General features: G+C 38.6%; 1 protein-coding gene across 2 annotated transcripts in view; it reads right to left on the bottom strand.

The window, feature by feature from the left end:
* The window catches only part of RAB6A (RAB6A, member RAS oncogene family), an 89190-nt gene extending 62707 nt beyond the window's left edge, over positions 1 to 26483 (bottom strand). For both annotated transcript variants that reach the window (XM_045484077.1, XM_045484076.1), the window contains exon 1: positions 24657 to 26483. In XM_045484077.1, coding sequence (XP_045340033.1) covers positions 24657 to 24726 — 70 coding nt within the window. In that variant the 5' untranslated portion in view covers positions 24727 to 26483. The remainder of the gene's footprint in view (positions 1 to 24656) is intronic.
* Between the last annotated feature and the right edge of the window lie 349 nt (positions 26484 to 26832).

Below are 26832 nucleotides of genomic sequence, written 5' to 3'. Positions count from 1 at the left end.
TAATATACTCTTCAAGAATACTTAAGATTCAAAGAAGACAGATGTTTGTATAATAAGAGAAGTCTGAATTATTCTACAACCTATATAATGAAAACATATGAACTGCTTTGTAATTCTTAGCCAATTATACTGGTCAGAAAATACTGAAACGGACCAACTGGTTATTTATATTTTTCTAACTTTTTCCCACAAAAATAAGCCACTATAAAAGATTATTGTGCTATGATACTAATAGTAACTTAAATCAGATGCTATGATTTTAGTAACAGAGCTAACAAAAAAACCCCTATCTGGAGTCACTATTCCATCATGGTAATGAAAGCAGCTAAAAAAGGGACCATAGGAGTAATGCTCAACTGCAAGCAAAATCCAATGCAATATCATGTAAAAGATATCGCTCATAGGTAATGCAATTCTATAGCAAAACAGAAAAGTGGGGCACAGGTGGAATAGCATGTGACTCTTGGTCTCAGGGTGGTGAGTTTGAGCCCCAGGTTGGGGGTAGAGTTTACTTGGGGTGGGGGGGGGGATTGGGGGAGAAACTCAGAAAAATCAATTAACCAAGCTAATGCTACTTCAATATAGCTAACCTAGTCAACAGTACTAAAGTTCAATAAATCTAGTGGCCTTTTTCTAAAAACCTAAATTGAATAAAGATTTTGTTCCTCCTAGGGGCACCTGAGTGGCCCACCCGGTTAAGCATGTATCTCTTTTTTTTTTTTTTTTAAATGTTTAGTTATTTCTGAGACAGAGAGAGACAGAGCATGAGTAGGGGAGGGGCAGAAAGAGAGGGAGACACAGAATCAGAAGCAGGCTCCAGGCTCTGAGCTGTCAGCACAGAGCCCGACGCAGGGTTTGAACTCACAGACCGCGAGATCATGACCTGGGCTGAAGTCGGACGCTTAACCGACTGAGCCACCCAGGCGCCCCATCATGTATCTGACTCTTGATTTCGCCTCAGGTCATGTTCTCACGGTTCGCGGAATCAAGTCTGCTGCGTTCTCTGCGCCGACAGCATGTGGAGGATGTTTGGGATTCTTTCTCTCCTCCCTCTCTGCCCCTCCTTCTGCCTGCATGCATCCTCTCTCTCTCTCTCAAAATAAATAAACTTAGGGCGCTTGGGTGGCTCAGTTGGTTAAGCGTCTGACTTTGGCTCAGGTCATGATCTCAGTTTGTGAGTTCAAGCGCCGCGTCAGGCTCTGTGCTGACAGCTCAAGAGCCTGAATGAAGCCTGCTTTGGATTCTGTCTCCTTTTCTCTCTGCCCCTCCCCACTTGTGCTCTCTCTGTCTCTCAAAAACAAGTAAATGTTAAAAAAAAATTTTTAAATAAACTTAAATAAAATTTCTTGTTTCTCCCAAAGTTAAAAAAAAAAAAAAAACAACTATCCTTATACAATCATATTAAAAAATAGGGATTATGAGTTTGTGTAGAAGATTTGTTGAAATAAGTAATTTGATATGTATGTCTTGAAAGTTGTTTTTAATAAAAGTGCTTTAGCTTTCCAATAATATTTATATGAGAGGCATAAGACCTTTAGTACGGGTTTCCAGGATGATGAAATTGAGACATCCAGAGGGGGAAAAAAAAAATTAGAACATGAGATGAAGACAGGAGAATTAAAATAAAAACTTAAGGGGTGCCTGGGTGGATCAGTCGGTTAAGTGCCAGACTTCAGCTCAGGTCATGATCTCACAGTTCATGGGTTCGAGCCCCATGTCAGGCTCTGTGTTGACGGCCTGGAGCCTGCTTCAGATTCTGTGTGTGTCTCTCTCTGCCCCTTCTCAGCTCACACTCTGTCTCTCTCTCTCTCAAAAATACACAAACATTAAAAAAAATTTTTTTTTAAACTTAAAAAAAAAAAACAAACACTGGGTGATATTTGGAATTGTTTAATCACTATATTATACACCTGAAACTAATGTAACATTGTATGTTAACTAACAGGAATTAAAACAAAAACTTAATAAACAAAAAGAGATAAAGATAGGAAAGATACTCACACGAAGGTAAAGACTGACTGGCTAATCTTACTAAAGATAAATAAAAAATAAATATTTGGGGGCACCTGGCTAGGTCAGGCAGTTGAGCGTTGGACTCTTGATTTCAGCTCAGGTCATGATCTCACTGTTTATGGGACTGTGAGCCCTGTGTCAGGCTCTGCTTGGGCAGTGCGAAGCCTGAGTGGGATTCTCTCTCTATCCCTCTCTTCCTGCCCCTCCCCTGTGCACACTGCCTGCTGAATGTCTCTCTCTCTCTCTCTCTGAAAATAAATAAGCATTAAAAAAAAGTAAACGGGGCGCCTGGGTGGTTCAGTTGTTTAAGCACCTAACTTAGGCTCAGGTAGTGATTCACGGTTCATGAGTTTGAGGCCAGCATTGGATCCTCTGCCCCTCCCTGATGCTTGCACACTCTCACTCTCTCTCTATAAATAAACATTTTTTTAAAAAAGTAAAGAAATATTTTAATTCTATGTTTCTCACTTCATTCCAAAACCAAGTGCTAGAGAACAATGAGGTTGGTGGATGAGAATGAAAAACAAGTGATAAAGCACTTACCACAAAAGAGTTCACAATCCACTGAAAGAGATACGTATAAGAGAATGAACAAGAGAAGAAAGCACTGGGCAAAGTGTCCAGCCTCTATACTGCTAGAGGAATCTTTTCTCAATTTATAAAACATTCCAGGGGTTAAACATCTGATTCTGGATTTCGGTTCAGGTCATGATCTCATTGTTCATGAGTTTGAGCCCCTGCACTGGGCTCCAAGCTGACAGTGCGGAGCCTGTTTGGGATTCTCTCCCTCTCTCTCTGCCCCTCCCCTGTTTGTGCTCTCTTTTTCTCTCTCAAAATAAATAAATAAACTTAAAAAATTTTTCAAGGCTCCCTAGTATCCATAAGATAAAGTTAAAAATCCTTAGCAGGTATTCAAGGACCTTTAAAATCAAACTGGAACCTAGCCTTCTAGACTCATATCTTACTTTTGCCAAACAAACTTCATCTGACAAGAATAGACAGCTATTAGTTATTCTTCAAGTATAACATGTACCTTAAAGCCTCTGAGATTTTGCTCATGGAACCTAATTTTGTGGAACTTTTCTTTCCTGGTTACATTATGAACTTATAAATTCAGTATCAGCTATGTTTCTGCCTGAAAGAAAGAAAAACTAAATTACCTCTCAAAATTACTTTCAGCCTAAGATTGTATTTCTGCAAGTATCTTAGATGGCAGCAAGGCTTTTATGGTATTCCTACGGCAAAGTGAACATCCATCTATGGATGTATTTTAAGGATAAAAAAAATGGATTGGAAATCATCTGTACTCTCAAAGAATAGTCCAGTGGAAAGTTCAAAATAAGTACTAGCATAAGATTCATTTTACCAGCATTTTTACTCAAAAATATTAAGTCCAGGTGTAGACATTTAACATAATAAAAAGCATGATCTATTTTGTCTTATGGGAAAAAATAAGAAAAAATAAGAAATAGAAAAGATAAAAAGAAAAAATAAAAAGAAAATAAATAAATAATAGATATATAATAAATAAATAATAGATATATAATAAAAGATAAAAAGATAAATAAAAGATGAAAAGATAAATAATAAATAATAAAGAATATAAATGATAAATAAAAGAAAAAGAAAAAAGAAAAAAAGAAAAAAATGGCAATACAAAAAACACTCATCTGAAATTATCTTGTTTGTGCATTTATTTACTAGTTTACCTCTCCCAACTTATGAACTGTAAGCTGCAGAACACGGACTTCATCTATCTTGTTCATGCTATCTACATTCACAGTATCAGTTCCTGCTGGCACTGAAAAATTAACCAATAAACAGAAACTTCACCAAGTAGACAACATTCATTACGAAGGTGGCCCAGAGTGTACCATACAATAGTCTATGACAGCCTTTCATTCTTGAAAAGATGGAAGTAGATACAGCTCATAAGACATGCTTAATAATAAAGCTCAGGAAATTGAGATTTTAAAATCAGAAGGTCAAATTTACTAATTTACAGTAAGAAATAACTTTCATAAGTATGGCAATATTCAAGTCAATATGACTAGCAAATTTTCTTATTCAAGCCGTACACTTATGATTTGTATGCTTTTTTTTACCTGTTGTACTTCAAGAAAGTTTTCCTTATTAAAAAAATCTAAATAATCATTGTTTAAAACAATAACATCATACGGGGTTTTACATACACACACACTTAAAATATACATAGTAAAGTCAGAGGGAGTGGTAAGTAGAGTTGTAAGGTCCTTACATTGTCCAGAAGGGTAAAGGAATCAATTAGCTGCAAACTTTTGTAAGTCATGGCTACCTGCCACAATTTCTACGGTAATCAATAAATGGAAAAAAATTTATAACTTCCCAATTAATAAAGCAAAGAATATGGAATAACTTTTTAAACTGGGAAAACGCAAGCGGGGGGGGGGGGGGCAGAGAGAGGAAGAGAGAATCAGAAGCAGGCTCTGCACTGACAGACTGACAGCAGCGAACCTGACGTAGGGTTTGAACTCATGAACCGTGAGGTCATGACCTGAGCCAAAGTCAGATGCTCAACCGGCTGAGTGCTCCAATTATATTGAATAATTTTTAAAGACTATAAATTCAAGTAACAGAGAAGAAAAAGAAATATCAAGGACAAAAATAAGTACATTAAAATGGTAGATTTACTTTAAATCCAAATATACAATTATATTAAATGTAAATGTAGTAATGCTCCAATTTTATAAACAGATTATCAGCCTGGACAAACACAAAACCTAACTGGATGACCACTAAAACACATCTGAAACCTAAGAATATCAAAAAGTTGAAAGTAAAAAGAAATAAATAAAAATGCTATAAAAACATTAAAAGAAAGATGGTATACCTAAATTAACATCAAAACAAACTTTAGGGCCAAAAGCATTACTAGAAATGAAGTGGAACACTTGAAGATGATAAAAGGTTCAATTCACCAAGATATAACAATTACACATTTGTATATATCTAATCTCAAAGTCTCAAAAACACATAAAGTAAAAATGAAAAGAACTATAATCACTGGGGGAGATTTTAACATATCTCTTTCAATAGCAGGATAGACAAAAATTCAATAAAGACAGAATATTTGAACCACATGATTAACAAAATTGATCCAGTAATCTTACAAAGAATTCAGCATCTGGCAACTATAAAATACATTCTTTTCAGGGAAACATGGACTATTTATTAAAATTGACATGGGGCAACTGGGTGGCTCAGTCAATTGGTGTCTGACTCTTGGTTTCAGCTCAGGTCAGGATCTCATGATTCACTGGACGGAGCCCCACATCAGGCTCTGTGCTGACAGCACAGTACCTGCTTGTGATTCTCCCTTTCCCTCTGTCTCTGCCTCTTTCCCACTTGCTCTCTCTCAAAAAATACATACCCTTTAAAAATAAAATAAAATTGATATGACATGGGCCACAAAAAATTCTCAAGAAAATTAAAAATACTAAAAATATACTCTCTGATTACAGTACAATTAAGGTGGAAAATATAAAGAAAACTAGAAAATCCCCAAGTGTTTGGAAATAATATACTTCTAAATAACCAATGTGTCAAAAGAGAAATCACAATACAAATCAGAAAGCATTCTGTACTGAGTAACAAAAGTATTGCATATCAAATTTTCAAAACACAACTGTAACAGTATTTAAAAGGAAATTTATACAACATGCACACTTACATGTAGCATATATTAGCTAAAAGTCAGTCAGCTACATGTATTGCTCAAGAAGTTGGAAAAGACCAGCAAAAGAAACCATAATACAGGAATTAAAGAGCAGAAATTAATGAAAAAGAAAACACACAACTGAGAAGACTGACTAATAACTCTTTGGGGGAAAAAAAAACACTATTAAATTTATAAACCTCTAGCAAGTCTTATCAAGAAGATAGAAGATACAGATAGCCAGTATTAGACACTGAAGAAGCATGATTACTTGGGGCACCTGGGTGGTTCAGTTGGTTGAGCGTCTGACTTCGGCTCAGGTCATGATCTCACAGTTCATGGGTTTGAGCCCCGCATCAGGCTCTGTGTTGACCGCTTGCTCAGAGCCTGGAGCCTGCTTCGGATTCTGTGTCCCCTTCTCTCTCTGCCCCTCCCCCGATCACACTTTGTCTCACTCTGTTTCTCAAAAATAAATAAGTGTAAAAAAAAGCATGATTACAGATCCCACAGACATAAAAGGACAATATGAATAATTTGTAGTAATATATTTAAAATCTTAGATGAAATGTTCAAAATCCTAGAAAAACACTAAGAAGGCAAAATATTAATAGTCCTATGACTACTAAAGAAACTGAAGTTCTATTATTTCTTTAATGTTTTTTATTTATTTTTGAGACAGAGAGAGACAGAGCATGAGCAGGGGAGGGGCAGAGAGAGAGAGGGAGACACAGAATCCGAAGCAGGCTCCAGGCTGAGCTGTCAGCACAGAGCCCAATGTGGGGCTGGAACTCATGGACTATGAGATTGTTACCTGAGCTGAAGTCGGATGCTTAACCAACTGAGCCGCCTAGGCGCCCCTGAAGTTCTATTTTAACAACCTTCTTCAAGAATGCCAAAGGCCTAGAATTGCCAAGCCACGCCACTCTTAAATTAAAAAAATAAGGTGGAAGGATTTACTCTCTGGGAAATCAGTCATTTTTTTAAAAAATGCTTATTTATTTATTTTTGAGAGAGCGCACACAAGCAGGGGAGGGGCAGACACATACACACACACACACACACACACACACACACACACCAAAGCAGGCTCCAGGCTCAGAGCTGTCAGCAAGAGGCTGATGCGGGGTTTGAACCCACAAACCATTAGACCATGACCTGGGCCAAAGTTAGACGTTTAACCAACTGAGCCACCCAGGCACCCCTCAGCCAATTTTTTTTAAGTTTGTTTATTTTGAGAAAGTGCACATGCACACAGATGTGGGAGGGGCAGAGAGAGGAGAGAGAGAATCCCAAGCAGGTTCCATGTTGTCAGCACACAGCACAACATGGACTCAAACCTATGAACATGAGATCGTGACCTACGCTGAAACCAAAAGCAGGCTGCTTAACTGTCTGAGCCACCCAAGTGCCCCAGATTAGCCACTTTAATATAAACTTATGGTAAGTCTGGTATTGTTATAAGGGTAGACAAACCAACTGGCAGAACAGAAATTCCAGAACCAAACTGATTAATTTATAGACAGCGGATTATTACAAAACTGACATGGCAAAGCAGTGAGGAAAAGTACTGTTTTTTTAATACATGTTTGGATAAATATGTACCCATGCTGAAAAAATTTAAACCTGACTGACATATACTTCAGAACACACATCGAAATCAATTTATAATCAATGGATTATAAACCTAAATGTGAAAGGCAAAGCAAACAAACAAACACATAAACCCAAAAACACTTCTAAAACATAATACAGGAATCTATCTTCATTACTCAGTAGATGGAAAAACTTCTTAAAACAGGACGCATCTACCACATTAAAACTAATATTTTCTGCCCATGAAAAAGTTGTCATTATTGTAAAAAAAAAAAAAAAAAAGGCAGGGCACCTGGGTGGCTTAATCAGTTGAATGGTTGAGCATCTGACTTGGGCAAAGGTCATGATCTCACAGTTTGAGCCTCTCATCAAGCCAGCTTCAGATTCTCTGTCCCCCTCTCTCTCTCTGCCCCTCCCCTGCTCACTCTTCTTCTCTTTAAAAAAAAGAAAAAAAAAAGGTAAAAAAAAGGAAGCAAGCTAGGTTGGTCTATTCCGAAAACCAAAAAAAAACAAAAAACAAAAAAAAAACCAACCAACCACACACTTTTTGTTTTTCTTCATGGAGAATGAAGAACACATTTTGTAGGAGGATGAAACAATACTTTAAGACTCTACCACACAGTATCTGTATCATGGGTTAAGTCTTTCTTTAAACTGTGACTATAAACTCTCATGTGTACCTTAACTTTTCCCCTGTGGCAAAAGTTAAGCAAGAATTTTTGACTTTGGAAAAATGTTTCTGGATATTACAATAATAATCAAAACTAAAACCCCAACAAAGAAAAACAAGGCTTGAAAATATTCTCCTTTCCCAAAACCAAGACCACACTGTATACACTATGTTAGCCAACTTGACAATAAGTTAAAAACAAAAATTCTTCTTTCAACTCTAATAAAACAAATTTTACAGCCTATCAATGTTTTTTAAGTCCCAAGAAATAAGGAAATGAACATCTTTGCTCACATGAGTTTAAACTAACAATAAGTACACTTTAAAATATGGGTTATATATCACTTAGGTATAGAGGATAAATTGTTTCATATTTTAGTTCAAGTTAGTTTTGTTTTGTTTTAAAGAAGGAATCTCCAAATAGTAGATCAGGATCTCAATCTCTCATGGGGTCAGTGTTCATTTGAGTCATTGCATCCTCCTTATACTGAGGTTACCCCAAAATTCCAGAAAAAGAGGAGTACAGTCCACGTAGGTGGCCCCTTTACATTGTCCAAAGACATATTTTAGTATCTTTTCATATATTCCTACCCATTTATGATCACAAGACTTCTAGAAATTAAAATAGTTCCTTTTCGCATATATTTTAGGCATAATTTTAAATCAGCATTTCTACTATATTTGCATTTCTTCTATATTCTTTCAAAGCTGTTTAAGCTAAGTTTACTCTCTTCTCCAAAACACTTTTCAAAATCCCTAATAGTGCATTTATTATATCCTCCTATAAAAAGGAGTTTATGTGACAATTTCAATCAGAGCCTAACTAATCTTATCCTGAATACTGTGGCTATTCATTTTTTGTTGAACATTATTTTCACATTTGTACCTAATACTCCAGTGCAACCAAAATACACAAAACTTCATTCAGCATTATGCTGAAATGCTCCAAAAAATCATTTTTTCACTTAAAAAAGGAAATATTCTCTAGGTGATTTCATAACCTAGTATAATCTACAACTTTTTCAGCTTAAGCATTTCTTGTTCAGACCTTATACCTGCAAAGTAATTAGCTATTATCTTTTTTGTATAGTATCATAGCAAACTTAAAGCCTTTTTTCAGTTGTGTTTTTCCTTCTTGATGAGACTGAACAATTCCCAGTTGAATATCACATTTTAATTCCATAATTGAATAGATCTATGGTTTTCCTTGTGTATAAACAGTATTTTGAAATGATTCTGGTAACTCAGTAATATAATCATTAACAAAGCAAATTTTGGAGCGCCTGGGTGGCTCAGTCAGTTAAGCATCCAACTTTGGCTTAGGTCATGATCTCTCAGTTTGTGAGTTTGAGCCCTGCATCCGACTCTGTGCTGACAGTTCAGAGCCCGGAGCCTGCACTGGATTCTATGTCTCCCTCTCTCTCTGCCCTTACCTGGCTTGCTCGCTCTCTCTCTCTCTCTCTCTCTCAAAAATAAATAATAAAATATTAAAAAAAAAAAAAAGAATTCTGTCATACAAATTACAAAAGTCTGGTAGTGCAAAATACCTGAGAAACACTTAACTTTAACAGATTTAGTTCATATAGCTCAACTTTCAAGAGATGATTAGTTACTTCACTTCTGTGTTTGGGGGAACACCTAAGTATCCTTTATTTTCTGCACATATTTCACCTATATAAAATTTAACAAGGAAAGGTAATAATAGTTTAGGGTTTTATTACTGGAGTTCTAGAACTAAACTGTTCAGCTGAAATCCCAACTTGGCCATTTACCAACCTTATACAATTGGGTTAAGTTCTTTAACCTATCTGTGCCTCAGTTTCCTCAAGGTAAAATAGGAATAACAGTAGTACCTATCTTACGGGACCGTTTTAACTTTTTATTTGGAAATAATATTAAATTTACAGAAAAGTTATAAAACTAGTACAGAGAATTCCAGTATACCTTTCACTCAGCTTCTCCCAAGGAGAACATCTTAAATAGCACAATTATCAAAACTGTGAGATGAATAGTGATACAAAGCTATTAACTAAACTACAGAACTTATTTGCCTTTCACCAGGTTTTCTACCAATGTCCTTTTTCTGTTACAAGATCCAACCCAGGACTATTAGGACACTATTTAGTTGTCATGTTTCCTTAGTCTCCCCTCATCTGTGACATTTCCTGTCTTTCCTTGTTTCATAACGTTGACACTTTTGAAGAGTACTGGTCAATTATTTTGTGTATGTCCCTCAATTTAGATTTGCCTAATGTCTTCTCATTAGATGAGATCATGCGTTTTTTTGACGAGACTACCAAAAACTGATAAGCATTTCTCACTGCATCATAACAAGAGGAACATGATATAATGTTAATGTCTTATTCCTGATGTTAACCTTGATGACTTGGTTATGGTCATCTCCACATAATTTTTCTACTATAAAAGCTACTGTTTTTCCTCTTGTAATAATTATCTTAGGGGAGATACTTTGAGACTAATTAACAAACGTCCTGTGTCTTTTCAAATTTTTGCCAACCAATTCTAGCATTCAAAAATGGATCTTGCCAGGGGCACCTAGCTGGCTCAGTCAGTAGATCTTGCAACTCCAGACTCTTTATCTGGGGGCTCTGAATTCAAGCACCATGTTGGGGTACAGATTACTTAAAAAAAATCGATCTTGCATACAACAATTACTGCAGTATTCCTTTTTTTTTAAAGTTTATTTATTTTGAGAGAGAGGGAAAAAGAGAATCCCAAGCAGGCTCCATACTGTCAGCACAGAGACCAATGTGAGGCTCAATCTCACATATCGTGAGATCATGACCTGAGCCAAAATCAAGAGTCGGACACTTAACCAACTGAGCCACATGGGTGCACCATTACTGTGGTATTCTAATGGTGATTTTGCATTTCCCTCATTCCATCTATATTTATTAACTGGAATTCTTCTCTAAGAAAGAGTGGTTCTTATCTATTTAACTCTGGATTCATGGATATTTAATCTGTGGGTTATAATGTAATATCATCATTTATTTTGCTCAAATTATCCCAACTTTCTCTATTGGGTGCTCTTTCACATTGGTTCCTGTGCCCTTTTAAGAAGCCCCATTCTTTCTTAAACACTTCCTTACTTTGTGCCACCAGAAGCAGCTCTGGGCTCATCTTGTATTTTCCCTGCCCTAGCCCTGAAATCAACCATTTCTCCAGGAGCTCACAGAGCTGGTTTTAAGGATTAAATCAGTTAGATTGTAAGGTACTTAAACCAGGGCCTGATATGTAGTAAGTAATCAAATGTCAGTCGACATTATTACTTTGTATGCAAAACAAATATATTAATGTCAGGAAACTACAAAACATAAATTTACTCACAAAAGTAAGGTATTCTGACTATTGAAAAAATTTAGTGGTTTGATAAGAATTACACATTTTCCAGTACAGTTGTCAGGAGGTGCTACATGGAGTCTTACATTTAGTTACAAAGGAATACTGAGCACTTTATTGGTCTGCTAGAGCTGCCATAACAAAGCACCACAAACTGGTTTAAACAACAGAAATTTACTGCCTCATGGCTTTAGAGGCTACAGTTTTAGAGACTAAAAATTCTGAAAAATAAAAATTATCACAGTATTTAAGATAATACCAACCAGACTAAGGTTGAAATAACTATTTAGATTGTTTACATAAAAGACTAAATTATTTCAGGGGCGCCTGGGTGGCTCAGTCAGTTAAGCATCCAACTTTGGCTCAGGTCATGATCTCACGGCTCGTGGGTTGGAGCTCTGCATAGGGCCCTGTACTGACAGCTCAGAGCCTGGAGCCTGCTTCAGATTCTGTGTCTCCCTCTCTCTCTGCCCCTCCCCTGCTCACGCTCTGTCTCTCTCTCTCTCTCAAAAACAAAATAAAACTTTAAAAGACTTAATCATTTCAGTATCAGAAACTTTGAAAACAAATGTACAATATTTTAGAAAGAAAAAGAAGTTCAACTAAAGAATTTTGAGAGTACAAAAGGAATGCTTTATTTAAAATTAAATGTACTCAATCTTTTGTGGGAAGGAACTACTTTCAATTTCTGGAAGCTTTGTGAATATTAAATATGTAGAAATATAGGACAGTGTTAACATGAAGTCCATGGGTAGAGCCTACAAAGAACCATCTATGCAATCCATACCATATATGGGGATGGGAAGATTCTTCTCATTTTACATACAAGGAAACTGAGGCATGGAAAAGTTAAAGTGAACTCTTTAAAAGCACATAATTCATAAAGTGGGAGAGCAAAGACCACAGTTCAGTTCTCCTAACTCTTGCTCTAAGACCTTTCCCCATATCATATTAAGTTTAAAAGTTTTACAGGCCAAAGGAAAGAAATGTCTCATAATAAACAACTTGATAAATATGGAAAGTTTACAAATGAGTACTAACTTTAGTAGTTTTCTACTTTTTTCCTATTTACTCAACATCAGTATGATAATGCTTCTGTCACCTTCTTAAAGAAAAACCTCCTGGGGCGCCTGGGTGGCTCAGTCGGTTAAGCGGGCCGACTTCGGCTCAGGTCATGATCTCGCAGTCCGTGAGTTCGAGCCCCGCGTCGGGCTCTGTGCTGACAGCTCAGAGCCTGGAGCCTGTTTCGGATTCTGTGTCTCCCTCTCTCTGACCCTCCCCCGTTCATGCTCTGTCTCTCTCTGTCTCAAAAATAAATAAACGTTAAAAAAAAATTTCTTTAAAAAAGAAAGACCTCCTCAGGCTGCCTGGGTGGCTCAGCCAGTTGAACATCCAACTCTTGATTTCAGTTCAGGTGATGGTCTCACAGTCATGGATAAGCCTCAAGTTGGGCCCTTGTGCTGGGTGTGGAGCCTGCTTGGGATCCTCTACCTCCCTCTCTACCCTTCCCCCACTCTCTCTTCAGCTCCGGTCATGATCTCACAGTCCGTGAGTCTGTGAGTTCGAGCCCCACGTCGGACTCTGTGCTGACAGCTCAGAGCCTGGAGCCTGCTTCGAGTTCTGTGTCTCCCTCTCTCTGCTGGATCCATCACCAGAAACCGTTCACAATGTCAGAGATTCCTTGGTCTTATCTGTAGGTAATTTCTCCAATAACCTGTTCCCCTGCACTAAGGAGATATACAAATGGGCTAACTCCTTTCTGCAAGACTTAGAAAAGTCCTCTTTAGTATGGGATGGTACCTCACAGAATGTCATCTAAATTCCTCTGATCCCTGTCTTGAAAAGGTCAATCAGGAAATTCCAGCTAAGGGATACCTTACTCCTCTGCACTCTGCCTGGATTCACTTTTGTCTACAGTAGATAGCATTTCCCATGGGCATACAAATGGTTAGATAGCTGGCAAATTGGAGGTCAATGCTTACTGGGACATTTAAGTGTCCCTGTCAACATCCGTAATAAATAAAACACCTCTCATTGTTCTGCCCCATTAAACATCCATGGCTGCTTTAAATGGAAACTGAAGGAGGCCTATATGACTCTGGGTTTACCTACACAGGGAGAGCTTTCTCCTCAGGTTGGGTAAGTGCCAAGGAATGCATGGTCAGAAACTCCCCAACTTTAGGAGAGGTAGCTGATTTCACAGCCAAAGCAGTGGCAGCCCAACAATGATCACTTGAATCATTAGATCAAGTGGTTTTGGATAACTACACAGTCTCTGATTACCTACTTGCTAAACAAGGAGGCATTTGTGCAATAGCAAATACTACCTGCTGCACATGGATAAATATCTCTGGAGAGGTAGAAATTCAATTAAACAAAATCAGAAAACAAGCCCTCTGGTCACTGCAAATTTCACCTAATGACCCCTGATCTTTTGACCTATTTAACTGATTACCTTCAAGCCTGGGCTCCTGGTTTAGAACCATCAAACTGTATTTTTCACATACTTTTGATTCTGCTTTGCATAATTATTTTGAAGTCTTTTACTTGTCACATGTCAAACTTTTACAAAAATGACATATACAATAGGATGATGCTAGCTCAGTGCTTCAAGATTTTCTCTAACATTTATGACCCTGAAAAGATATAGACTAGGTAAGAAGTGTCTGAGAGTTCTCCCGCCTAAACTTTCTTGTTACTCAAATATGGCCTTAAATGGTTTCCAACTGCTATGTACTTTCCCTCCCATGTGGAACACAACATGGGGGAAACGTCATCTTTCCTGACACCAAAGGACAAAAGCACTAAATACAGAAAACCTGACTCTTGACCAGCAAGGCTTTCAGAAGATCTTAATCTAAGGGGGAAAACAACAGAAACCTCATTTAAAATGGAGTCACGAGACCAGAAGGGGGAGTTCTTGGGCCATACCATTCACTGCAGCCCTTTGCAGACCCACCAGGAAGAGATTTACCTTGCATTCCCAACAGGGAGAAATCTACTTTACTACCCCAGAAGGATAGATTCCCTCCTTGCCTAGCAACAGCCCAACCAATAGGAGACTATCACAACTCAGCCAACAAAAAGTCACTAAGCTTCAAACTCCCAGTTTACTCCAAGGGATTTTTGTTTATAACAGCCCCTCCCAATTTCCCTTCCTCTATAAAAGAGCATATCTCTGATTTGTTCTCCAGACCTGCCAATGGTTCACGATGGCTTACTTCTCCTGATCTGGCATTCCTCTGCTATTCCAAATAAACCCATTTTGCTGGTGAAATAACTACCTGGCTGTTTTATTTTCAAGGTTGATTTTATTCTGAAAGTGACAAAACAGGGGCACCTGGATGGCTCAGTTGGGTAAGCACCCGACTTTGGCTCGGGTCATGATCTCACAGTTTGTGAGTTTGAGTCCCGAGTCAGGCTCTGTGCTGACAATGCAGAGCCTGGAGCCCGGAGCCTGCTTTGAGTTCTGTGTCTCCCTCCCTTTTTGCCCCTCCCTTCCTCACACTCTGTCTCTCTCTCCCAAAAATAAATAAGCATTTAAAAATAAATAAATAAATAAATAAAATTAACATTAAAAATAATAAAAAAATAAAAATAAATAAAAGTGACCAAATAAACCTACAAATGTGAGGCTTTTGAGTTTTTGAAAATTAATTTTTATTGTGATAAACTATACATATAAATTTACCATTTTTAAGTGTACAATTCAGTACATTCACAATGTTTTTAAGATAAGAAGTTACTGATTTACATTTTTATAAAATTCATTCTAATAATTTAAAGGATAGACTGAAGAAGAGGTCCAAGAACAAAGATTGGAAGGTCCAGAGCAATGTAAAAGATTTAAAGCTACTTTATTGTCAGACTGTAAGCAAGAATAGAGAATATCTGATTTATTAATAACTATATGCCCCAGGACCTAGCTCCATGCCTGGCACACCATGAGCATCTGTTAAATGAATAAATGATCTTTAAGATTCTATTATTCTAAGAATGGAAGACATGTATTCTGCATAGCATGTAACACCCTAATGATGATTAAAAAAAAACTCTTCTGTAATATGCATAACAATAAAGGGTAAAGATGAATATTAGGTATAAGATCAGAGATAGGAGGGTAGAAGCCAGACTATGACAGTCTTTAAACCAAGAAGAAGAGTTTGGACTTCATCTCAAAGAGAAATCTATTGGGGTGTCTGGGCATGGTTTCATACAATTTCACAATGACAGTACTGATAATGCTTATTATCCGTTAATTTAAAGAATCCTACAATATTTAGCCCTTTAGTGACTGACTTATTTCACTTAGCATAATGTCATCAATATTCATCCATGTTGTAGCATGTATCAGAGTTTCCTTCCTTTTTAAGGCTGAATAATATATTTCATTTTATGTATATAACACATTTTGTTTATCCATGTATCCATTGAGACACTTGGGTTGCTTCTATCTTTTGGCTACTGTGAACGCTACTATAAACATGGGTACAAATGAGTTGGTTTTAATTTTATAAAATGAAAAAGGAAAAGGAAAAAAAGAGAAACTGAAAACCCTAAGCAATTTTAAACATCTAAAAGTACTGGTTCTCAGAAAATCTAAATCATCCAAGTTGAAGGTAGAAAGTAAATGGAAAAGTGGTAATTGACCTAATAGGTTCTATAAAGATCAACTTTAGACTGACAATGGAGAAAGCTGAGAAACAATCTGATTTGTGCCAGAGAACCCCCAAATGGCTCAGGAATTGCGGGCACCAAGCATATCTAAGAAATAAGTATAAAGGTGGTGCTAAAAACAAAACGAACAAATGAAAGTCCCCTCCACTGTTCCACACAGCCAGGTCCCTCTCCCGCTTCACCAGAAGATTAGAGAGTTATTCTATGAGAAAGGAAAATAGAGAGCTTCTGGACTGGGAAATAAAAGAAACAAGTGAGGGCTAAAATACAAACAGTATTAAAAACAAGGAAATTAAGGGGCGCCTGGGTGGCGCAGTCGGTTAAGCGTCCGACTTCAGCCAGGTCACGATCTCGCGGTCCGTGAGTTCGAGCCCCGCGTCAGGCTCTGGGCTGATGGCTCAGAGCCTGGAGCCTGTTTCCGATTCTGTGTCTCCCTCTCTCTCTGCCCCTCCCCCGTTCATGCTCTGTCTCTCTCTGTCCCAAAAATAAATAAACGTTGAAAAAAAAAAAAAAAAAAACAAGGAAATTAAATCCATTACTCTATGTTATCATCAAACTCTGTCTGCATTCAGCACCAAGAAAACTGGGAACTAAGCTTACTCCCTCCAGCAAGACACTGGATAATTCTTTACGAATCTGATGGGCAAAAGAAAGAATTAAAGGAGCTAACTCCCCCCAAAAGAACTCAGCCAGATCATCCTACAGAGAAGCTCCCTAAACCCGCACAAGTGCTTAAAATCAAGCTTTTAGTGCTCAACTTTTTTAAACATAGGAGGATAGCCAAGAATTACTTGTTTTTTGAGGACCACATCAAGCAAGAAAGAATAATCAAAATAAACAGAGGTACTAACAATATACAAAAAACTGAGTATTGGGAAGAGGAAATACATCTCAATAATATCCTGAAAATAATAAAAGATACTGGAGGGGCTCCTCTGTGGTTCAGTCAGTTAAGCAAATGTCTCTTGATTTTGGCACAGGTCACGATTTCACAGTTCATGGGATCGAGGCCCGGGCTGGGCTCTGCACTCATAGTACAGAGCCTGCTTGGGTTTCTCTTTCTCCCTCTCTCTCTACCTGTCCCTTGTTCACTCGCACACATGTACACACGTGTTCTCTCTCTCTCAATATCAATAAATAGAAACTTTAAAAACCAAAGATACTAGAATCAAAAAGATGCTACAGACAAGGAACATTCAGAAAACAAACAAAAAAAACCTCTTTGAAATGAAAATGATAGAAATAAAATAGGATGGAAGAAAGCTGAAAAAATCTTTTGAGAATTAAAACAGAAACATGAAGAAAAAGAAAAGACATAAAATAAGACAAAATCAGAAGATCAATCCAGGTCTAATAATTCAAGAGGGAACCAAAAATGGAGAAGAGGATATCATACTAGTTAAGAAAATTTCCTAAAAACTAAGAACATAAGTTTCCAGTTTGAAAGAAATTATATCTATTATTCAGCACACAAAATGAAAATCGACACATCAGTATGAAAGATCAAAAGACCAAGAGTCAGAAAGGTAACACTAAGAATCTACAAGGCTATACATTAATGTTTTTGAACTTCTTTAGGAATGTATCCAACTTAAAATTCTAAACTCCACCAAATTTCCAGTGTAAAAGTTGTCCAAATACATTTTCAGAAACACAAGGTCTCAAAAAACTTTCTCCCATGTTTCATTTATTAGGAAACTACCAACTGGAGAGTATGTTCAACCTCATGATAGAGTAAACCAATAAAAAAAAGGAAAATGTAATCTGAGAAACATTGGATCCATCTAACACAAGAGAAAAGGAAATCCTCAAAATGATGACAAAGGTAGATCCCAGGTTGACAGCTGAGCACCCATCATGGGGGTGGTAACTAGTATATATTAGAATAGGTCAGAAGTTTCTGGAAGAGAGGTCTTCAAATTAAATGAATTTCTTCTGAGGAAAAACCTGATGCATTCTTATACACAGAGACGTGATTTCCATTGTGGATAAAAAGTTGGGGGATAAATTCAGGATATGTATATAAATTAAACAAAGGAAAACAAAAAAAATATGCAAAAAAGTATAAGTAATCAGTATACTACATGACTCAGCTGTGAATATCATCTACCTAATTACAATACTGTATAAATGAAATACCGACCTAACCAAAATGTATGATATCTATAACTAGAGGGTAGAAAAAAACACTACTACCAGGTTAGTGTTGCCATATAAGAAATGGAAAAAACGCTTAGCATAGTTAAATAAACTTTCCAAGATAACACTGAAATACTGGGGTCAGGATTAGCGCCAAAGTCTGATTGTCTCTGGAGCTGTCTATATCAATATATGTTGCCTCCCCAAGGACAAGAGCTTAACAATATAGCACAGGAATAGATTTGAAAATTTCAAAACAGGGAAATTTGATATTAAAAATTACAGGGGCACTTGGGGGGCTCAGTCGGTTAAGCATCCGACTTTGGCTCAGTTCATGATCTCTCGGTTCCTGAGTTCAAGCCCCGCATTGTACTCTGCACTGGCAGTTTGGAGCTTGCTTGAGATTCTCTCTCTCCCCCTCTCTCTGCCCCTCTCCTGCTCATGTGCCCACTCTCTTTCTCTCTTAAATAAACAAACTTTAAAAAAAATTAAAAATGTGTTATCTTGGAGATTTCTATAAATGAAGTAACTTAAGAGTGATCCAATTTAACTGTCATAACTAAAAACAGCATAAGGAGAACTAATAACAAATCAAATGTGGTATCCTTGATGGAATCCTGGAACAGAAAAAACACTAGATAAAACTAAAGAAATTTAAATAAAATATGGAATTTGGTTAATAATGTATCAATACTGGTTCATTAATTGTGAAAATGTACAAATGAATTATCTTTGCAGTTTTTCTGTCAACATAAAACTACTCTAATTTTTTAAGTATTTATTTATTTATTTGGGGGGGGGGAGAGAAAGAGAGACAGAACAAGCTAGGGAGGGGCAGAGAGAGAATCCCAATAGGCTCTGCACTGGTAGCAGAGCCTGACGTGGGGCTCAATCTCACAAACTGTGAGATCATGACCTGAGCCAAAATCGAGAGATAGATGCTTAACGGACTGAGCCACCCAGACACCCCTAAAACTATTATAAAATAAAAAATATTTTTTTAAAGTTTTATTTATTTAAGTTATCTCTACACCCAATGTGGGGCTTGAACTTATGACCCTGAGATGAACTGAGAGTCCCTATGCTCCTCTGATTGACCAAGCCAGGTGCCCCTTACAAAAATTTTATTGGAAAACAAAAAACAGAAATGGAAAGCTGTTTTTGTATGTACAAATAATATGGAAAGATCTCTAGGATGTATTGTTAAGTAAAAAAAGAAAGGTGTGGAGTAGAGTCTGATACATCTTATACAAGAGAAAATAAGAAATTATATTCGTATTTGCTTGTATTTGCATAAAGAAATCCCAGAATATACACAAGAAAACAATATATACAAACAATATATAAGGCAGGAGGGGGTGGAGTAGAGAAAGGAGCTACCAGAACAAGGGTAGTAGTAAGTTTTCCCAGAGTACACCTTTTTATGTTTGTATTACCTATTAAAAATAGAGGGGGGGAAAGTTATCCAGTTTAAAGCCCTAAGAGATATGGATTAGCTGAATTCTGAAAGTCTCCTCCAATTCTGTAATGTTCTAATTCAAGAATTTCAGCTCAAAGTACTTAAATTATTAGTCATTTATAATGTGTCTTCCCTGAAACCCCATGCTCCTGTCACTTCTTTATACCTTTTAACTCTATTTTTCTAAGCAGCTGCACTGTATTGTTTTAGATATTATATGCAATATTTCTTTCCTGATAAAATGTAAATTTAAGCTTATGTTCTATCAAATCACTTGACAGCATAGTTTTACATGCACATGTGTTGAATTAAAATAGTTACCAAGCATGGAGTGCCTGGGTGGCTCAGTAGGTTAAGCATCCAACTTCAGCTCTTGCAGTTCATGGGTTTGGTTCATGGGTTTGGTTCATGGGTTCGAGGTCAGGCTCTGTGCTGACAGCTCAGAGGCTGAAGCCTGCTTCAGATTCTGTGTTTCCCTCTCTCTCTGCCCCTCCCCTGCTAGCGTTCTGTCTCTCTCTCAAAAATAAACATTAAAAAAAAATTTTTTTTTAAGTAGTTTGAGCACTTCCCACGTGCCAGGAACTCTTGTAAATGCTTCACATTTATTAACTAATTTAATCTTCACAATAACTCTGTATTATAGTTCCTATTACCTTTAGAGAAGGAAATTGAAGCACAAAGAAGTCAAATAATTTGCCCAAAGCCAGTGGCCAGTGCTAAAATATGAAACCCAGACTCTGTGCTCTTAATCACTAGCTCTACTGTTTAGTTTTAAGGCTCCAAAACCAGATCTGGAAAACATTCTCTTTGACTGCCCTAACTTGCAGTATGAAGCTTCATGGTACAAATGGCTTAATATCATCTAATCCAGCAGTTCTTTCAAAGTGTGGTCTACTGACCACCAGGATCCCCAGGACTCTTCAGTAGAGGGTCCAATACCCTCCTGGGAGTCAAACCATTTTCATAATATTGTTATTTGGCTTTTTCACTCTCGTCCTCTCATGAGTGTACAGTGGAGTTTCCCAGAGCCTATATGACACGTGACATTACAATAGATTGAATGGAGAAGGATCTGAGAATCCAGATATTTTCTCATGAGTCAAAGACATTAAAGAGATTTGCAAATTTGTAAAACAATGCCATTCTCTCACTAAATTTTTGTTTGCAAAATAGTTCTTTCATGTAATGGGTTTATTTTTATTTTTAAATTAATTAAGTATTTTTAAACTTTGTTTAATTTTCAATAAATATTGATATAAACCATATGAACAGTTCTTTAGGGGCCTCGACAATTTGTAAAAGCATAACAGGTAATGGTATCTTGAGAAGAAAAGTTTAAGATCACTGATCTAGCCAATCTAAACTGTTCAGTACTCCTGATCCCTGATGGAAAGACACATTTTCCCTATCTAGCATGTTATAATTCAAAAGACCTGACGTAAAAAGAGTAACATAGAATGAAAAAATAAGCAGCACTAGGCCAAATATGTGCTTCTACTTGAGATATTTCCTAATTTGTAACCCTATTTGTAACATTTGTTTGTAGTAATATCTTCCACTATAAACCATGAATGCATTCCTAAAAGTGCCTCAGCATTTCAAGACGGCAGCCAGAGGTAGCAATAAAAGAGATTTCTTAAGGAAACTTCGGCTGTAAATTGTATACTCCAACATTCCTTTATTAAATCATGTATACTACTGAAATATAAACCCTAAGACTTGTTAGAAAGATTACCAAGACTAGTATCATTAACTTGCTCTGACACTTCATATACTGAAACAACTCATCTTCATTACAAAGCACAGAAGCTTTATTTTTGATAAGCTAAACAGAAGCCTACTTAACTCCAAATCAGTTCCATGAACACATCTTTAATAACATTTGACATACTTTTAGGTTCTACGCTAATAGCAAACAATTTAACAATAGCTTTAACTAAACAAAACTAATTTTTCTCAACGTACCCCCCAAAAAATGCAAAACCCTGGTCTCATTATTATTTTTTTTAGCAAAATGGCAAGAGTTATTAAAAAAAAAAAAAAAAAAAGCAGGTTCCCTGCTCCCCAACCCCAAGAATCTAAAGTATCCCAGCATACAATCAACTAATGTAAGTATAAAATGTTATTGTTAAACTACCAAGTGCCTATGGGAAAAATAAAACATAGATTCCACCACAGCAAAGACTAATACAGGCTACTAGCTTTGATTCCTAGTAGATTCAACCATCATTCATTTACCAAATATTTCTGGTACCTACGAGCCTGGTGCTATGCTAGGCACTGGGGATACAATGAACAAAAAAATAAGTTGTAATCTTCATGGGACTTACGTTCTGCTGTGGGTAACAGACACACACACACATACAAATAAGAATTATAAATGTGGTAAATGCTTGGCCACAGATTAGTTTTTGAAAGCTGAATTGTGGAACTGTAAAACCTAAAAATAAATAATTCATGAAGAGTTACATCAAGATGACATGGGCTCCAAAGACCTTTACTAATGCATAAGAAAACTACAGACACAGCCCAGGAAAACAGAGATCAATCTTTCACTGTCAAAGCTATCGGATGGCATTACTTAGTATTATAGCAGCCTTAAAAGATAATTAACCCCATAGTTCCAGAGTTAAAAAGCATGTAAATACAATACTTTAGAAAATATCTAAGAGGAGCCTAAAGAAACACTGACATCTAAACGTAATGTGGTATCCTGAACTGAATCCTGAAACAAAAAAAGATGAAAAGAAATCTGAATAAACTATGGACTTAGTTAATAATAACACATCAATATTGGTTCATTCATTATAAAAAAGTACCATACTAATTTAAGATGTTAAGAACACCGAGGAATACTGGGGAAACTGGGTGGGGCTATATGGGAACCTTCCTCACAATCTTCTCAATTTTTCTGTAAATCTAAAATTGTTCTAAAAAATAGTCTATTAAAAAAAATCTAAGATGACTTCAGGAACTACAGGGAGGTCATTGTCAAGACTTAAATAAAGTAAAAAATGAGAAGCCACGGAACTCTGCAATGTCATTTAGAACATAAATACTCAAGGAATTCAAAGGAAACCTTTAAATATCGAACTTATGATCTCTACTCATACTAAAACATTCCTAGGGCAGAGATTAAAGGTTTCTTCATGCAAACTAAATAGTTCTTCATCACAACATAAGGCCGGCAATAACATCCCTAGAGTGCACAATAAGCACTTTAGATCCTATTTATCAATAATGACGAATACACCATATTTTACACATGGCATTGTCCTAAAAGTGCCATAAAACACCTAGACTGGGTTCACGCTCACAGGTCTTACCAAGTTACTTAAAGAAACAAGTTTATACATGCTTCAGGAATATTCATAAGCAAAGAGGAGACTATCCTTTTCCTTGGTAAGGAAGGAAGAGACAAAGATTATATATGAAAAGAGAGAAGTGATTTCTCAGCTCCAACTAGAAGCAATTTTGCAACTAACATTAATCTACTTCAATGCCACATATATTAGTATAAACAGTTCAAGGTAGTTGTAAAAGCTCTGAATTTATATCAGTTATCTGCTTTCCAATCAAAAGAAATTTTCTTCCCTACAGCCTAATCTAAGGTACCTAGCAGGTAACTCAATGATGATTTAGGAGGAACTAACCTCTCAATGTGTGAATTTTAAAGATGGTCATGCAAAATGTAAGAAAAACAAAAAAGGATGATAATCTCTAAATTGTCGAGTGCCAAGTTTCATAATTCAGCATAAAATTGGAATCACCACAAGAAGTTATTTTGGAGAAAGCCATCACAAAACTATGATCCTGTATGTAATACAAAGTAAGCGACAGCAGAAGCCTGACCAGGTAAGTAAGATCACGCTACTCATCATATACTGTGGAATATGAAGCATAAAAGGGTCATTTAGCCGAAACGGCATTACATATTGAAATCTAATTTAGATAACCAGATGATGAATCTATTCTACTCTACTCCATTACTCCCTAGCCCCTAAGGAAATCCTACAAAACAAAGATGTTCGCTATTCTCAGGCCTTCTCTCACAGGAATCCTAAATATATTTATATGTTGAAAACACTCAGAAGAAATGAAATAATTAACATTTCCCCGGTAATCCCCGTTTGCACCACCATAAAGAGAATCAGACACTGCTTCATGTTGAAAGAGGAGGAGAGGTGAGATGTGAAAAATTCCAAGTAAAACGATCATGACATAGCATCTGGCAGAGATCGGCAAAGCATCAACAGTGCCAGAAGAATTGTCAGGGCTCAAAGTCATGGGAAGAAAATGAGGTTTTCCAACAAGCCTCAGCCTAACCCAAGAAACAAAAATCACCACTGCCGCCACCACCCCTCTTACTCCCCAACCACTCCATCCTCAAGTCGCCTCCAATTCAGACATATATCTTCCAAACTAATTCCCCACCCAAGGGAAAACCATCCAAGAATTTCTACGACCCCCCATTTCCCACCTCCCATAAGATCCGCATATCCCAGGGCCAAGCCTCTAAGGAAAACAACGCCCTAATCCCCCCACCCTCCTAGTCCAAGGTTGAAGAGGGTCGGTTCCCGGGAGCGGGGCTTCCCGGAGTGGGGCTTCCCAGGGTGGGCCTTCACAGAGCTGACGAACTGGAATAAAAGCAAAGATAAGGGTGGGGCTCAAGGAAGGGGGCTACGGTTGGTGAGACGGCGGAGACGGGAGGAATAAAGGGATGGACAGCAGGCTGGGGCTGGGCGGGGTGAGGACTGGGGGGAGGGGGCAGACCGACGGGAGAGGCCCGGGCTGCGGCGAGGGGGGGGGGGGGGGTGGAAGGAGACGTCTGAACCGGGGACGGAAGGGTCAAAAATCTGACCGACGGATCAAGACGAAGAGGAGCCGGTGGCTAACAGAGGTCAGCAAACACCGGGCAGGGCTGGGGGTTACCACCGAGCGTAAACGCGAGGCCGGTAGAGAGAGCCTTCGCGGACAGAAGGGCCGCACTGGGGGCGGTGCAGGGAAGCCGCGGCCAGCTGCCAGGAGTGGGGGAGCCGCGCACTCACCGCTCTGCTCCCCCAGGAACACCAGCTTGAATTTCCTCAGCGGATTCCCGAAGTCTCCGCCCGCGGACATGATGAAGCCGAAGGAGCTGCCGCCGCCTCAGCCCAGAGACCTCTCGGACCGACGCTGCACCAATCGGCTGACGAAAAAGGTGAGAGGAAGGACCGGCGCCGAGCTCTCTTGGACCCTGCAGGGCCCGGCGGCGGAGCAAGACTGGAGGGCAGGACTCCTCCCCACAGACAGGCAGCCGTCGCCGCCGCCTCCCCGCAGAGTCGCCTTAGCACCGAGAGGCCCGCGGCTGGGAAAGGAAGGATGGCGGTGTCGGAAGCAGCCAAGGGTGGGCTCTAAGTTACCAAGGCTAGCGCCGTTCCCTTCTCAGCACCCGGCACCGAGACTGGGGTGAGAGAAGAGGAAGGTGGCGGAACCGGAGCCGCAGACACGTCTGGGACCTCTCACGCGCTGCGCCTCAGCTCCCACAGCTGCCGCCGCCGCAGCCCAACCTGCTGAGTGCGCGAGCCTCTGGCGCGGCGCGCAGCGAGCCCGGGCGCGAGCGTGCCGCCCCTCCGGCCGCCGGCGTGCGTGCGTGCGCGTGCGCGCCACAAGCCAGCGCCTTCCTGGTTTAGCCTGCTCTCCCGGCTTCTCCTTCACAGCGGAGACCAGGGCAGGTTAGGTTGCCACGCCAATCGGGAGAAGTAAGGGGGAGGCGGGGCGGAACCCTGGGGAAGTGACGGGGGTAGAATAAGGAGCATGTACGTCACTAACGTGAGAGCCAATCGGAAGGAGCCAAAGGCGGGCAGAGATGGCAGTGAGGTGGCGGCGCGAGAACGCGCGCGGCCCTAGCTCGATGGAAAGCGACTCACGGTGACTACCATGCGAAGTGTGGCGCGTCGCAGACGGAGGGGAGGGGAAGCGTGGGGAGGGAGGAGGCGGGGCCGGCACCTAGGTTGAATTGACCCCAGCACAGTGCGAGTGTGGTGTGAGATCCCTAAGGTGTCTACTGTGTTTCTCTTCTCCAGAACCCTCAGCCCTGCCTCGTATTCCTTAAATCTGCCCTTCACCCGTGCACCCACCCACCTACTCCATTTTTTTTTTCTTATCATAATTCCTCACTGTTGCTCCCAGGAGTTTCATAACTACCAGAAGCAGAGCCTCTACATTTTTGCAGATGAGGAAATTGAACCTCAGAGGAAGGAAATGACTTACAAAATCCACGAAGCCATAAAGTGGAACCTAGGTTATGTCTTTTTCCCCCATTGAACCTCTGCGACCTCATTATTGATAAGCCATTCCACTTCCCTGACCTGGCTTGGTCTGTTAACAGCCTTTGTTCCTTTGTGGGTGACGCCCACCTTCCACTGTGCTAGAAAAGGATTTAGACATCATGTAAATCAAACCCTTCATTTCACAGATGGTGAAACTGAGGTCCAAGTAGGAAAACGGCTATGCAAAAAGGTCACACAACAAAGTAGAGGTAGAGCCTGACCTTGAGCCTGAGTGTGAGGGAAGAAATATTTTAAAGATCACCTTTTCCTCCTGAAGCTAGGTTTCTGAATCAGTTATGGATGGACCTCCCTTAAATTAGACCTCTGAAGCAGGTGCATTTTTCTGTGGAGAGGATCCATAGCTTTCATCAGATTTTCAATCCAGTTTATGACTCAAAAAATGAAGGTTAATGTGACAGCCAAGAAGAACCTCAGGAGACCCGACAACTAGGTATAATGTAGATGTAAGTAACAGGACAACTCGGCATAGGCTTTTAAGCTGAATGGGATCCTGGGAGAGAAAAAGGACTTTAGGCAAAAACTAAAATAAATCTGAATAAATATGGACTTTGGTTAATTACAGTGTATCAATACTGGTTCATTAATTATAACAAATGTTTCATACTAATATAAGATATTAATAATAAAGGTAACTGGTGAAGGAGAGTTTATATGGGGACTGCTAGGTTTTTCTGTAAATTAAAAACCTAAAAAAATAAAGTATATTAATAAAACATAAACAAAAAGTTAAGAATCACCGAATTAAAGAATTCAGCATCCACACCTCACCACACTATGGGACAGCATCCAAAAATGTAATCTCTGTCCTCGAGGAGGACACTTTTAAAAAACTAGTATCAAAAAAACGTGGAAGGAGTGCTGAGGTGGCTCACTTGGTTAAGCGTCTGACTTCGGC

This window comes from Leopardus geoffroyi, chromosome D1, assembly GCF_018350155.1.
Source record: "Leopardus geoffroyi isolate Oge1 chromosome D1, O.geoffroyi_Oge1_pat1.0, whole genome shotgun sequence".
NCBI lineage: Eukaryota > Metazoa > Chordata > Mammalia > Carnivora > Felidae > Leopardus > Leopardus geoffroyi.
This window is presented reverse-complemented; position numbering and strand designations above follow the sequence as displayed.